General features: G+C 48.5%; 3 protein-coding genes across 9 annotated transcripts in view; 2 read left to right on the top strand and 1 right to left on the bottom strand.

The window, feature by feature from the left end:
• Uhrf1bp1 (UHRF1 binding protein 1) overlaps positions 1-7782 on the top strand; it is a 74422-nt gene extending 66640 nt beyond the window's left edge. For both annotated transcript variants that reach the window (XM_008840120.3, XM_029566977.1), the window contains exons 18-21: positions 1283-1545; positions 3048-3156; positions 3264-3364; positions 3753-7782. In XM_008840120.3, coding sequence (XP_008838342.1) covers positions 1283-1545; positions 3048-3156; positions 3264-3364; positions 3753-3878 — 599 coding nt within the window. In that variant the 3' untranslated portion in view covers positions 3879-7782. The remainder of the gene's footprint in view (positions 1-1282; positions 1546-3047; positions 3157-3263; positions 3365-3752) is intronic.
• An 849-nt stretch (positions 7783-8631) lies between these two features.
• Taf11 (TATA-box binding protein associated factor 11) lies at positions 8632-13553 on the bottom strand. The gene is made up of 5 exons (XM_008840119.3): positions 13349-13553; positions 11320-11465; positions 10599-10686; positions 9909-10005; positions 8632-9159 (listed from the first exon to the last, which is right to left on the bottom strand). The coding sequence occupies exons 1-5, from the start codon at positions 13517-13519 to the stop codon at positions 9029-9031; spliced, it is 633 nt and encodes a 210-aa protein (XP_008838341.1). The 5' UTR covers positions 13520-13553; the 3' UTR covers positions 8632-9028.
• Positions 13554-14542: 989 nt separating this feature from the next.
• Anks1a (ankyrin repeat and sterile alpha motif domain containing 1A) overlaps positions 14543-14795 on the top strand; it is a 185550-nt gene continuing 185297 nt past the window's right edge. For 3 of the 6 annotated variants that reach the window (XM_029566910.1, XM_008840112.3, XM_029566909.1), the window contains exon 1: positions 14543-14785. In XM_029566910.1, coding sequence (XP_029422770.1) covers positions 14655-14785 — 131 coding nt within the window. In that variant the 5' untranslated portion in view covers positions 14543-14654. The remainder of the gene's footprint in view (positions 14786-14795) is intronic. The other 3 variants (XM_029566911.1, XM_008840116.3, XM_029566905.1) reach the window with 3 other exon arrangements.

Below are 14795 nucleotides of genomic sequence, written 5' to 3'. Positions count from 1 at the left end.
TACAAAGATCCACCTGCTTCTGGCTGGAATTAAAGGCTTGCGCCACCACGCCCGATTTTAAAAAGTACTTATTTTCACTATATAGCCCTGGCTGGTTTGGAACTACGTAGACCAAGCTGGCTTTCAACTCACAGAAATCAATGTGCCTCTGCCTCTGGAGTGTTGGAATCAAAGGTGTGCATCACCACACCTGGCCTTTTTACTTATTTTTGAGTGTGGGTCTCTTGTAGCCCATACTGGCCTAGAAATTGTTATATATTCAAGGATGACCTTGAACTCCTGATCCTTCTTAACCTCCCAAGTGCTGGAATTATGGGTACATGCAACCACATGCCTAGGTCAAACCTGATACTCTTGAAGCGCTAACAATTTGTTTTCACTACTTTATAATATTCTACTGTATAAATATATTAACTTTTTTTTGGGTCTTTTTGAGACAGGGTCTCCCTGTAGCCCCAGCTGTCCTGGAACTCACTATGTAGACCAGGCTGGCCTTGAACTCACAGAGATCCGCCTGCCTCTGCCTCCAGAGTGCTGGGATTAAAGACTCACTGCTCCTGGCTTAAGGCTTTAGGATATAATTTGCACTAGGTGTGATGGTACACACCTTTAACCCCAGCACTTGGGGAGGCAGAGGAGGGTAATTTTCTGAATCTGAAGCCAGTCTGGTCTACATAGTAAGTTAGAAAAAAAGGATAAATTTCAATAGAATAAAATGCTCTCATTTAAAGTGTACAAATCTCTAGATTTTAGTAAGTTTAGAACTGTACAGCCACCATCATAGCCCATTTTAGAACATTGCTATCATACCCCTGAAAACCCCTTGTATTCCTTACCCCAATGACTTCTTCAGTCTACTTGGAACAGGCATTTGAGTTGCTTTTTTTTTTGCTTCCTTTATTTATATTTGTTCATTCACTCACTCAGAGACAAGGTCTCATGCAGTCCAGGCTGGCCTGGAATTATATAGCCCAGGCTGGCTTTGAATTCATGATCTTCCTGCCTCTGCCGCCTGTGTTCTGAGGTTCCTGGCTTTTGTGCTGCTTGAAGTGGGGCTGCTGTGAACATCCTCACACCTGCCTCATACACATTCAAGCGTGTCTCCAGCTTTACATTTCTGAGGCTGTATTGCACATGCAGATTATGGAGCATCAGGGTAAGGGTGCTTCAGGCCTTGTAGATGACTGTTTCCCAGTCATTCTACTAAACTGTTCTATAAATGTGTCAGTTTTGTGTTCTCATGTAAGAAGTGTTAATACCTTTTCCTTGACTCTTCTCATAGGTACAAGCTTTCAGGAATCATCACATTTGAAGACTGGCCACTTCAGGCCAGCTGTGGGCCTTCGCTTTGAGGTGGGGCCTGGTGCAGCAGTTCATTCCCCACTGGCCACACAAAATGGCTTCTTGCATTTCTTGCTTCATGGCTGCGACCTCAACCTGTTCACATCAGTGCTCAATGGCCTGGGCCCTTTCTTGGAGGATGAGGAAGTTCCAGTGGTGGTCCCCATGCAGATTGAGCTCCTCAACTCCCGGATCACCCTCCAGGTGAGACCGCTTTTGTCTAACCTGGACTTTGTCAGTCAAAGAATTCTGTAGTGACAGTTCATGTCTTCCCTGTCACTGCACAGTGTGGAGACGGTTCATGTCTCCCTGTCATTGCACAGTGTGGGGATGGTTCATGTCTCCCTGTCACTGCACAGTGTGGAGACGGTTCATGTCTCCCTGTCATTGCACAGTGTGGAGATGGTTCATGTCTCCCTGTCACTGCACAGTGTGGGGACGGTTCATGTCTCCCTGTCATTGCACAGTGTGGAGACGGTTCATGTCTCCCTGTCACTGCACAGTGTGGAAACGGTTCATGTCTCCCTGTCACTGCGCAGTGTAGAGATGGTTCATGTCTCCCTGTCACTGCACAGTGTGGAGACGGTTCATGTCTCCCTGTCATTGCACAGTGTGGGGATGGTTCATGTCTCCCTGTCACTGCACAGTGTGGGGACGGTTCATGTCTCCCTGTCATTGCACAGTGTGGAGACGGTTCATGTCTCCCTGTCACTGCACAGTGTGGAAACGGTTCATGTCTCCCTGTCATTGCACAGTGTGGGGATGGGTCATGTCTCCCTGTCACTGCACAGTGTGGGGACGGTTCATGTCTCCCTGTCACTGCAGTGTGGGGATGGTTCATGTCTCCCTGTCACTGCAGTGTGGACAGGAGCAAGTGAAGAAATGCAGATTAGCTCTCTGCTAGTGTTTCAGCGTCATGGAAGTGGGGGGCCATGAAGGGCCTCAATGGGACTGGGGAGATGGCTCTGCTGGTGAAGGGTTTGCTGTGCCAGCATGCAACCTGGGCTTAGACCCCCAGAACCTTCATTGCAACAACAAAAGCATGCTGGGAAGTGGAGAAAGGGAGATTCCAGGGGCTAACTAGCCAGTAATATAAGGTGGAGGAAGATTCAGGAAGATACCTGGTCAAACTGATTTCCACATGTACGTATGTGTGCACACATGAACATCAACATGTACACAAGAGGCCTAGGCTTTCTGCAACTCTCACCCTGCCTTTAGCATGTAGCACAACCATGCCGAGCCCCTTGTTTCTTGTACCTTGAAACACTGTATGGATGGTCTGGAGAGATGGCTCCCAGGTAAAAGTGTTTGTTGCCAATCTGGTACCTTAGATTCCATCCCTGAGACCTACATGGTGGAAGGCAAGAACCCACTCCAAGTTGTCCTCTGACCTCCACGTGTGCATGTACTGACATACAAAGATAATAAAACAAATATAAATTTTTTGGGGGTGTCTTTTTGAGACAGGGTCTCCCTGTAGCCCCAGCTGGCCTGAAACTCACAGAGATCCGCCTGCCTCTGCCTCCTGAGTGCTGGGATTAAAGGAGTGTGCCACCACGCCCGGCTAAATATAAATTTTTTAAGGAGTGTCTGGAGAATCAGTGTCATCAAGCCACCTTGAGCTGAGTGGCAGAGGCAGGGATATGCTGTTTCCATTGCCCTGAGCTGGGTGGGGAAGTCACATGGTTTCCTCCTTCCTACAGGATGATATTCCCCCCATCTATCCAACATCCCCTGGCCCTGTCCCCATCACTCTGGCCATGGAGCATCTTGTGCTGAAGCGGAGTGACGATGGCGTGTTTCACCTTGGTGGTGAGTTGGGCTTTTCTCTGCTTGTCTCCTATAAGTACAGTCGACAACTAAGAACTGTCTGGCAATGGGCAGCTGTTTGTCACTTAGAACCTTCATTGTTTCTCCAGCTCCTGCTCAGGACAGATCAGTGGCTGAAGTACCTGAGAAGCAGCAGCCCCCCAAAGAACAGGTGTTCCTGGTGCCCACAGGAGAGGATGTTGGACCGCAGGTGAGGACCTAATTAGACGGTACCTTCCCATAAACTGGTAGGGGGTGTATTTGTGGCTGCAGTAAAATCAAGGGGGCTGAGAAGGTCTCCTGTTATGTGCAGTGCTGTGGTTAGGGCTCCTGTTCACCCACAGTGGCCCCTGGAAGTGCCAGTAGAGGCTGAAAGGAGAAGCTGGTGGGGCGATCACCACTCATGGGCTCCACCATTCATGTCTCTGTAACTCATAAGCTCTGGGGAGGGCCTTAGGCTCTTGGAATACTGCCTGAGTTATCTGAATCACTGACCTATCCTGGGGGTTTTCCTGCTCCAAGTCTTCCTTCCTCTTTCCTCCTTCCTGCAAGGTGGTATTGCCACGTTCCCTAATGGTGAACTACTTACTGTTCCTCAGGAGAAAGACTTGCCTACTCTACAGAAAGAACTTACAGAAACCAAACAAGCACTGGCCAGTGCCAACCAGGACAAAGAAAAGCTTCTGCAGGAGATCAGGAAATATAACCCCCTCTTTGAGCTCTGATAGCAGCAGCTCAGCCATCTGTGCCGAGGAGAGAAGACATCACCAGCAACAGCACCACCTAGGACACGAGTGTGTGTATCTGCGGAGGATGCCAGTGGGGCATGCAGACCACTCCAGTGTGTGCTTCCTGCTGGCTGTCATAGTCTGGGTGGATGACAGGGCGGAGCACAGGCCACACTGCAGGGATTAGTGTGTATTTGGCTCTGCATTATTTCTTGCCCACATGGAGCCTTGTGGCTCTCTGCTTACTAGGGGGAATCTTCTCCACACTGTAGGGCCACCTCCTTGTTTTGTGGCAGAGGTATTGGCTTCCTTCACAGCCTGTGTGAACAAGTATCCACCTCCTCAGTCACCCACAGGGCCACCAAAGATCCCATGTCCCAGAGCTTCCTGTGACAGATCTGAAAAGACCTTGGCCTGAGTTTTGGAGCAGAGCAGGAAATAGCCCAGCCTAGTGGGTGCAGAGGAGTCCTAAAATCAGGGAGATCTGGACCAGCTATTCTGGAATGGGAGCTAAGCTCACGTCTTGGCTGATATTCCAGGCAGATTTTTCAGGGTCAATCTTCCTTTCTGTTGAATTTCATCATTTTTTGTTGTGGTAGAAAGAGCTGTGACTCAGCGAGATCAACCTTCCCCCCCAAGAACAATTTGACATTTAAATCAAGAGAAAGTATTCACTGTGAGCTCAGCTGAGGGCCTAATGAGGTGGGAATCAACTGGGGAGCCCGATTCTCGGTCCCCTAGAGGCCTGCTGTCTTCCACAGCTGTCCTAACAGCTCGTTTCTGCTGTCACCGGGGTCCTGCTCACTTGCTTTCCCAGCACTGACTTTCTGCCTCTGCTCACCTTGGCACTTGGTGGTGCAAGCTAAGTGTTTAATCCTAAACATCTCGGCCTGCTGCCTCTGTCCCCTCTATTACTGTGGCTTTCTAAAATCATGTAATTTTGACTTAAGTAAAAACAAAAGCCAAAAGCCCTTCAACCTCAGTTTCCTCCTGGTCCTATCAAAGCTGTCCCCTTCCCCTTGTCTACAACTCTGCTCTGTGTTTTCAGCTGTGCTGATTGTTACGAGCTTATCACTAACTCACTTAACTTACTGAGATGGTCCATTGTGAGTTAATGATGCCACTAAAGTCTTAATCATATGTAATGAGGAAGGAAAAGTAAAACTTCTTGGGGAACCATGCTTGACTTGAACACTTTAGTTTTTGAGGATAAAAATAAACAAGCATCATAAAGGAGCAAGATTCACGGGTTCAGCGTTGCATAGGACTTCTGTCAAGCTCTTCACTAAGGCAAATTTCAAAACATCACTTGCATAGGATGTGGGAATTTGTCATGCTGAGGAAACTGCATTATAGACCCAGGAAGAAATTCAGGAGAGAATGTTAACAGGTGAAGCTTCCTGAGGGTTGGTGCTCAGTTCATCCTTAAGATTTTTATAAAGGACCTGAACTTCAGATGAAGTCCAGTGTTGACTTCCAGGCCATGGAAAGCTACCAGAAACAGAAACTACCACAAAGCCATAGAAAGGTCTTAAGCAGCAGGGCAATGAATGCTCAACATGACAGATGAGGTTCAGCAGGAAGTGGGAGGTAAGGCATGTATACAAGAGTGGTCAGCTCACACAGCAGAGAACAGTTAAAAGTCCGGAAAGGGCTGGGATGTGGCTTAGTGGTAGAGCATCTGTGTATTATACACAAGGGCCTGGGTTCATCCCCAGCACTACAAAAAAAAAAAAAAAGATCAAGCATATTTGAAATAATAATACTGAAACCCAGGAAAAACTCCAAAGTCTTGGTGAGGGAGGAGGGATCTGTGTGCTGCTGGGGCCAAAAGCCTGATGCCCTCTCAGATTCATCAGGAAGAGCACTGGAGACAAGAGCAGCACCTCATGCAGAGCCATGGTGGCAGCTTGATCTGGCTACTGAGTATTTCTAATGGCCTCATCTACCCAGTAGATGGAGAAGAGAACAGTCCAGAGAACAGCAAAAGCTATGGCAAGTGTACATTTAAGAATTAGACCAGCTGCCAAGATGAAAGCTGAGGGAGCAGGTGACCACATAGCCCACCCACCCACCACATCCCTGTGGCATCCCTCCATGCAAAGAAAATTTCTACCAGGCACTGCTGAGTGTGCTTTTCCTTTAAGCATGCAGTGGAGACATCTAGGATCAAGGAGAGCCCCTCAATGGCCTGAGTGTCAGGTTTCTGAGCTGAGGGAGTCTGGAGTGTCCACATGACACATGGAGCTGTAGAATCCCCGACTTTCGGTATATGATGGCTGTGCCCCGTCTTGAACTCCTCCCTCAGGAAATGAGGTACGATTCTTTCTCCATGGGATTTTAGTCAAGTCATCTTTATCATTTCAATTTCCTGTTCCCTGGGGGATGAGCAGGCGAGCCTTGCATAATGAAGACATGCAAACCAGGTATGTGAACCTTTGGGGTCAGTGTCAAGGGCAGCAGAATGGAGAGCAGGCTCAGTCTTTCAGGACTGCTTATGCTTTCTGCCCTGGAGTATAAGACTGAATAAATAATAATACCTCAAGAAAATGTCTTTAGTGACAGCAACACTATCTCTCAGAGGCTTCGACCACTGTGCACTTTCACTTGAGCTGTGATGCATTTGTTAAGACAATTGTATCGTCTGTGACTGTCTTGATTTCTTGTTTACACACATGCACCGGGGATACATATGCTCTGGTGTGTGTGGACTTGAGCTAATTCCTCTGTGACTGGCCTGTGGGGATGGCTGATTAACCTAGTTCCTCTGATGTAAGGTCTACACAGGTTTACCTGACCCTCATTTTGCTGTAACCTTTATGCCTCTTTCTGTGACTCCGAGAGAATGGTACTGGTGTATAAGAAAGAGGGTAGACACCACTTCTCACACAGCTGTAACAGATGGTGTTTCTATTTAACTCATGGTAGCTCCTCCTGAGGGGAACCAAGAGCAGAGTGCTGGAAAGGGGCAGTTTGAAGTGCTGCCAACGTGGGACCTCCCAAACCTTTACTAGAGTGTTATATTCAGACCACAAAACTGAAAATACCTGAGTTTTGCTACCCAGGCTAGGCCAGTAATATCTGCCTGAGAACCGTGAAGCTGTTGCCTGGAGAATCTGAGGGGATGTGCCATCTCTTCAGAGGCTGGGGCCTTTGTCTAGGTGCTCCCCAACCCTCGGAATAGGGATGTCCCATTCACCTCTGGGTAGGTATGGACAGTAGCTATTCTGGAAGGGCATTTTGCCCTCTATGGTACAGGGAAATTCTCTTGTACAACCTTTAATGATGAGGCCTTACTAAATGGCCAGACTTGGGATTTGATCTTCCTGTCTTGCTAGTAAGTTTCAGCCTTATCTAATATCCTGATTGCAAAAGGAGTAGTTCCTGCGATAAAAAAACACCCATTCGAGTTGAGAAAAAAATCCACTTTTGTCAGTTTTAGTTTTTGTCAAGATAGTGACTGAGTCATACAGCATTCTTTGTGGAGTGCTCCCATGAAGTGTCCTCTGCGTTGGCTAAGCCAGTGAATTTTAATGTAAGCTACTAAAGTCTGATCTGTCCCAGTCTGAGAGTCTAAGCTGTTTCCCTGACTCTGGGTGCTAAACAGAATGAGAATCTACTAAGACTTGCTCAGGAAAGCTCAAGACAGCTTCAAAGCCTTCTCCCCATTGACACTGAACAGCACATGGGAAGCAGCTTGGTGGCTCTCCAGTTATATCAGGTCGCCTTACCAATCACTGTCAGTGAACCACCACTCCACTCCTGAGGAGGGCAATGGGAATTACCTAACACTGGAATCCTGGTCAGTATTCACAAACTGTAATGTAATATCTAATCAAACTGAGTGTACTGGTTCTGTGAACCACCTGATTAAAACAAATTAAATACTATTATTAAACAATGTTGGTTGTGGTATATTTGTTTATAGGAGTTGAAATACGAGTTTTGCATGTTTTTGTTGTGATGGGTTTTTTTTGAGGGTGGTGGTGGTTGAGACAGGGTCGCTCTGACTGGAACTCACTATGTAGAGGAGGCTGGCCTTGAACTCAAGAGACCCACCAGCCTCTGCTAGGATTAAAGGCATGCACCACCACATCCAGTCTTGTTTTTTTTTCATATTCCTTTATTTTTAAAATTAAAAAATTTTATGTGTATGTGTGTACTCCTGCATGTGAGTACACCCATGTCGTGCAATGCTACAGAGATCAGAAGAGGGCTTTGGAGTCCCTTGGAACTGGAGTTAAGGATGGTTCATAGCTGCCATGTGGGTGCTGGGAATCGAACCCAGGTCCTCTGCAAGAGCAGTCAGTGCTCTTAACTGCTGAGCCATCTCTCCAGCCCCAGTTGTGATTGTTTTAAAGATAGGCTCTTGTGATGTAGCCCAGCTTGGTCTAAAACTTGGGACCTTCCTGGCTAAGTGTCTGTATTTATACGATTGTAAACAGTGTTTTGAGGGCTGGGGTGTGGCCTAGCAACTACCTAGCACTGCATAAACTGAGGTGCACACCTATAATCCTGAGTGAAGAGGTGGAGGCAGGAAGATCAAAAGTTCAAGTTCATCCTTAGCTGTATAGAGTTCAGGGCTAACCTAGCAGATGTGAGAAACCATCTCAAAACCAACAAAAACTGCTTGCAGTGTTTTCATGATCTTAGGTTATGAAAAGTTCATAAATTTTCATGAAAAGGCTGAGATTAGTTTTAAGACACTGAAAATTGATGAACTTTGCTCCTGACAAAATGAACAGACATATACACGTTGGAAAAGTTTAATGTCACTCACCAAAATCCAGAGAATCTTCAATGTTCACAAGCACAAATCATTCCACTGCTATCTTCATGTATCTTCATGTAGAGCAGCACAAGTCAAAGTTCTGGGTGGTTTCTTCAAGCAGAGGGAAGAACTCAAGTCCAGCATTTCAGGTTCCAATGTGAGCCATCAGCCTTCTACTCGGTCTCTTTGAAAGCACCTCCCTCTGGGAGCTGCTGAAGGCCCCAGACCCTTCTTCCAACTAGCCCGAGGACATTCCAGCTGCATGAGGGTGATCCAGATAGGCTGCCTGCCTTCTAGGTGTGACAAGCAGGATGGCAGTAAAGCAGCAGTGCAGCCTTGCCTGAGAAGTTTAGAACAGAATATTCTCTCTGGCTTTCTAGAAGAAGATGATTTTCTTGTGCTTTGAGTTTGGGATTTGCCCCTTGGATTTCAACCTCCGAACAGCCTCCCTCATGTGCTTGGGCTGCAGCGGTGGCACTTCTCCCCACTTCTCACACACGTCCAGGGCTAGTTCAGGGAAAGCAGAAAGTGCACTGTTACACAAGAACTTGATCACAACCCTTTGTCCAGTAAGGCTAACTCTTAGCAAGCCTTAAGAGAATGCTATCACCTCGAATGTTGGCCTTAGTCACTGCAAAGGGAGCTTATGACAGGCAAGTTTAACCTTTATCTTCTGCTTAAGAAAGTAAGTGAGGGGCTGGAGAGATGGCTCAGTGGTTAAGAACAGTGGTGGTTCTTGCAGAAGACCTGGGTTTGCATCCTAGCATCCACATGGCAGCTAACAACTGTCTATGACTCCAGGTCCAGGGGATCCAATGGCCTCTTCTGTCCTCCGCAGCCACTGCATAACACGGGTGCACTTACCTACATGCAGGCAATACATGCATATGCATAAAATAAAAAAAAAAATCTTTTAAAAAAACATTAGCAGTGAGAAGCAGCGGGCTTTCTACTGGCAGACAGGGCAGTTCTCAGGGATGACGACACCAGGGACACTACTTTCAAGACGTGAGGTCTGATGAAAAAATACAGAACTGCTTTTGCCACCCTGGGCTAAGGACAGGAACGAAGGATTTTCTAGATTTCTGTGTCCCCAATGTAACAACGGTCATGCTTTCTTGAAGACAAAGCTTCCCACAGGGTCAATTCTAGTGTGGCTGGAAATTCCCACAAGAGCTTGAAGTATCTGTGGTCGATACTCCTGAAAATCTGATCCTAACAGGAGCAATCTAGTTTGGGGAACCAGCACTACTCACCTTCTTCTACCACTTCTCCCACGAAGACCTTGGAAATACCCGACATGGCAATAACGACGTTCTGCGACACAGAGGTGCCAGTGATGGACTGGACCAGCTGGAAGAAAGAGGGAGACTTGTCAAGGTTGTCAAAGACTGACTGGAACGTAGTACAGTAAGGAGGAACTGCACTGAAGGCTATGTGTTGAAATTAAGACTCTTAAGACTCATGTGTTATGACCTACTCTACTTAGACCCTCCCTATACCTGGCATTCAAAGCTGGGGTTAGAGATGTTATTTTATCTTCCCACCTAAGTAATCTACTTACAACTCACTTCAAAATGCTGATGGACACAGCTGTGGAGTCTGGTTCAGTTCTAATATGACGGGAAATGAGGTGGGGCAGCACATCCTTATCCCCACCTTTTTTGTCTCCCCCACCCCAGCTGAGGCCCGAACCTACTGAGCTAAATCCCCAACCCCATCCCCACCTTTTAAAGATTCATTTTACAGGAGTGCTTTGCCTATGTGTGCTACCACATGCCTGCCTGGTACCAATGAATGTCAGAAGAAGGCATCAGATTCCCTGGAACTGGAGTTACAGATGGTTGTGAGCTGCCATGTGGGTGCTGGGAACCGAACCCAGATACTTTGCAAGAGCAGCAAGTGCTCTTAACCACTAAGCCATCTCTCCAGCCCCCCATCCTCACCCTTTTAATGGCGGCTTTGGGGAAGGCCGACCGGCGATACATTTCATAACGGTTCAGCTGCTCCTCAGAAAAAGACGACACCAGGATTCTAGAAAAATTCAGGTAATTAAATTGGGTAATGAGAATGAATACTAAAGACATATGAAGTCAATAAAAGCAAGCATCAGACAAAAATGTACTTTCCAGGAGTCACTGGAATAGCAATAAAACACTTCTACTTCTGAAGAACTTTGGAATGAGAAAAAGGGAAAATCTTCCATTACAGACAAAAACAGCTGGGTGTAATTCCAGCATTCGGGAGGTAGAGGCAGGCAGATCTCTGTGAGTTCTAGGCCACCCTGGTCTACATAGTGAGTTCCAGGCCAGCTGGGGCTACAGGGAGACCCTGTCAAGAGGACCAAAAGGAAAAAAAAAAAAACAAAAAAAACAGCGAAAATGGTGGTGCATGCCTGTAATCCCAGCACATGGGAAATGGAGGCATATGGAAGTTCCAGGCAATCATTGGCTATGAGCGCATATCCCCGCCCCTCAGAAGACCTAACAATTTGAGGTCAAAGACTTTGTATTTCACATTGACAGTAAAAATTTAACATGCATAGATTTTGAAATCAGGGTTTTTAATATGAACAGATTTCTTTTGGGGGGGGTGTCAAAGATGAGTAAGATTCATTTGCACAAGGGAGTTAGCACCTTGGAGCAGGATGACTGGCAAGTGACTTACTGCATCTTCTGAATCTCATCTTCGTCTACTTTCTGCTTCTTCTCTTTCTTTTCTTTGGTGTCTATTTTCAGCTTTTTGGCTGCAGGAGTAAGTAATGAGTCTTCCCTTTCAACTGCTGTTAAATCTGAGACATCCTGACTCTTGAGCTGGGAAGACAGACAGAAACTGTTATATATGTGGCCTACTTTTCATGCTTGGGCAAGGTCAGAAAACAGCCGCCTCATTACAGCACAACAATCCACTTATGCAGTGTAAGACAGACTGTGTAATCTCTCTCCCAAAGGAAGATTATAGCCTCACAGGGAAAGAAAAATAGCTAAATAATCCAGTTTAGCTGTGATTACAGATAGTTCTAGTCTCTTTACATTTAGCAAAGTAAAGAAAAAAATTCCAAGGATCGAAACAACCACCTTCCCCAGGGCCCACTCTTCACATTAAAAGAAATTTTTAGTGTTTGCCTGCATATATAAATGATTACCATGTGTGTGTCTGGCTCCTTTGGAACTGGAGTTATAAGCAGTTGTGAGCTGTCGTGTGAGTGCTCGGAACTGAACCCAGGCCCTCTGAAGGGGTAGCAAAGTACTCCTAAACCATTAAGCCACCTATTAAGCCCTCTGACCTCCCTTTGTCCAGCAGCATCTCCCTCTTGAGAAGTCCCAGAAGTGCTCTGTTCATCCCATCCTTTCTTCTACTGGATGGGTCGTGCTAACATCTTTCCCATTACTAGACTGGAAACCTTTTGTAATTTGAGACAAGGTCTCACTATGTAGCCTAGGCTGGTCTAGTTCTTTCTGATCCCCCAACTTGTGGAAATCATCCTGCTCCAGCCTCCCTGCTGGAATTACAGACATGCACCACCACACCCAGCTTAAAAATGGGAAATAAAGCATTCATATTCATTGTGTGCATCCACTTGCGTGTGGGTGCTTGAGAAGTGAGCAAAGGGCAACTCTGTGGATATGAAAGTCCCCAGTCTTGCATGCAAAGTGAGCTATTTTGCCTGCTTCTGCCATAAGCAAAAGTCCAACTTTCAACGGTTTTACATGACAGATGTTTATAAATGTCTGTTCAATAAGAACAAAAATCCAAACTTTGCCCCAACCAACTTAATAAGGAATCTCAAGTACACATCAAAACTCATGAGATTTAATGGTTCCTAAAGAGAAATTCAGATTTAAATTCATCAGATGAACATATTATATCTGACCATGTTTTCAACTCCTTTCTAGTTACTGATTTATACTAGTTTTCTAACCTCTGTTCTTCCTAAACAAAATTCCTATTTCTTGTATTTTTCAAGTTTATTTGTCCTGAACGTTTCTTCTTTCTTTTCCACCCTTCCCTCCCTTCCTATTTTTTTCAGGGAACGGTGGTGAAGACAGGCCCCATTTTGTAGCCCCTGGAACTCATATTCTCCTGCATCAGCCTCTCGATTGGTGGGGCATTCTGCTTAGAGTTCCCTTCTCAAAAGAATGCTGGTGTCTGTGGCAAGAGAATCAGACCAGTTTGGGCTAGGGAGATGCTGCCTCAAAAACGAAACCAAAATAACATCCCACAAAGTTTTTATCACATTTTCCAAGCTCTCACTTTGAACATTCTGACGCAATGTCACGTTCTGAAAGGCTCCTTCCATCTTATTAAGGTTCACTCCATGAACTCTCCAGTCACTTCTAGCTCTAAAAACTCAGATGCTAGCTGCAGAAGTGGAACTCGAAGGCTCGAGATTCAGCTAACGATGCTGAGCTCTTGGGATGGCTCAGGCGACGGTTTTACTGAGTTCGGAGCCCCTGGCCGTTAGCAGCCAGGGTACTGGTACAGTTTGATGTTCCACGAAGGCAAGAGCACGATTTAACGCAGGGCCTGGCCTGAGCGACCGAACTAGCACCTGATTTTTTCGTCCTCCGCTGCAACCCCTGGGTTGCAGGTTCACTGGGTGGCGGTGAGCTCGGCGTCCAGCTAGAACGGTGCCGACTCGGGGCGCTGGGAAGACATGCAGCAGCACAAACGCAGCCTGCCCCGGGCCTCCTACCTCGCCTTCCTCCGCCGCAGCTTCTTTCAGGTCGGCCTCGCAGTCTCCGCCCGCTTCCTCCAGGATATCCTTCGCGTCGGCCCCCGCCGCGCTCCCGGGAGCAGCGGTCGTCTCCTCGGACTCCCCCGGCTCCCCGCCCTGGTCCGCGGGCGTCTCTCCAGCCTTGTCCATCACGGCACTGCCCCGGGAAGCGCGCGGCACCGCGGCTTACTTCCGGTCGTCGCGCAGCGATGACGTCACCCTACCGCTGCCGCATGGGGCCATTTAGCGCGCACGGTCGACTAGGGTTTGCTTTCGAGAGGAGGGAATTTGTAGTGTGGATGCTTTGTTTTAGGGACGTGTCTAGGTGGAGCGGCGTCCGCCTCCGCGCGACTTCCGTTTCTCCGCTGCTTTTGGGAGTGCGACGGCGGCGCCGCCCTCATGAACTTGCGCCCTGTGATCCCAGAGGGCAACGGCCTGGGGTGCTTGGGGCAAAGCTCTGCGGGTTCTCGAGCGCCCCGAGACGGGCCGGCGACCCCCGAGTATCGCCGCACTCCCTCCCCGCAGGCCCCGCGGCTACTGCACTCAGCTCGTGCCCACCTGCTCCGGCCAGGCCAGGGCTGGAAGCTAGAGGAAGCCGGAAAACAGGCCCCGACTGGTTCCCCAAGTCTCATTTTAAAAAATGTCAGTTTGGCTCATCTCACCAAAACTAAGGAAGCCTCCGCAGGTTCTCTGAAGCCATTTCCCGGATGGGTAGTGTGGAAGCGAGGGGTTTCCGTACTAAAGCTTCCCGTCTTCCTCCAGCAGGCCCGGGAGGGCGGGTTTCTGTCCGTCAACCCCGAGCCCTCCCGACCCATCCGTAGGGAATCTCTGAATCTTAAATGGATTTGGAAACGGAGGTGCGCGCCATCCGCTTCCTCTCCGTTTCTGTAGTGTCTGGAGGATGACCCTATTTCTAGTCCCGTAAGGTGCCCAAGGTTTGGAAGGAGCGCGCCATAGGTGCTCTGCTTCGTCCGCTCCCACCAGCAGGAAGGGCGCCGGTTCAGCTCGGCTGGGCTCGGCTCGGCTTGGCTCCTGTCGGTCACCTGAACTGTCCTACGGAGCCCCGCCCACCAGGTGGGCAAGGGGGCGGGGCACGGGGCGCGGTGACGCGTGACGCCGGATCCCGGAAGTGACGCGCCGGGGGCGGGGAGAGGAGTAGCGGGGGGAGGGGGGTGGCGTCCCTGGCCGGTTTGAGGGGTGCGTTGCCCGGAGACGGAAAGTTTGGGAGCCGGAGCAGGCTTGGCGGCGACCCCTGGTAGGGGGCCAAGGGGCGGCGGCCCTGGGGATGGGGAAGGAGCAGGAGCTGCTGGAGGCGGCCCGCACTGGGCACCTCCCGGCCGTGGAGAAGCTGCTGTCCGGGAAGCGGCTATCCTCCGGCTTTGGGGGCGGCGGCGGCGGCTCGGGGGGCGGTGGCGGCGGCGGTGGC

The sequence above is a fragment of the Nannospalax galili genome, unplaced genomic scaffold (genome assembly GCF_000622305.1).
Source record: "Nannospalax galili isolate Female #2095 unplaced genomic scaffold, S.galili_v1.0 scaffold538, whole genome shotgun sequence".
NCBI lineage: Eukaryota > Metazoa > Chordata > Mammalia > Rodentia > Spalacidae > Nannospalax > Nannospalax galili.
This window is presented reverse-complemented; position numbering and strand designations above follow the sequence as displayed.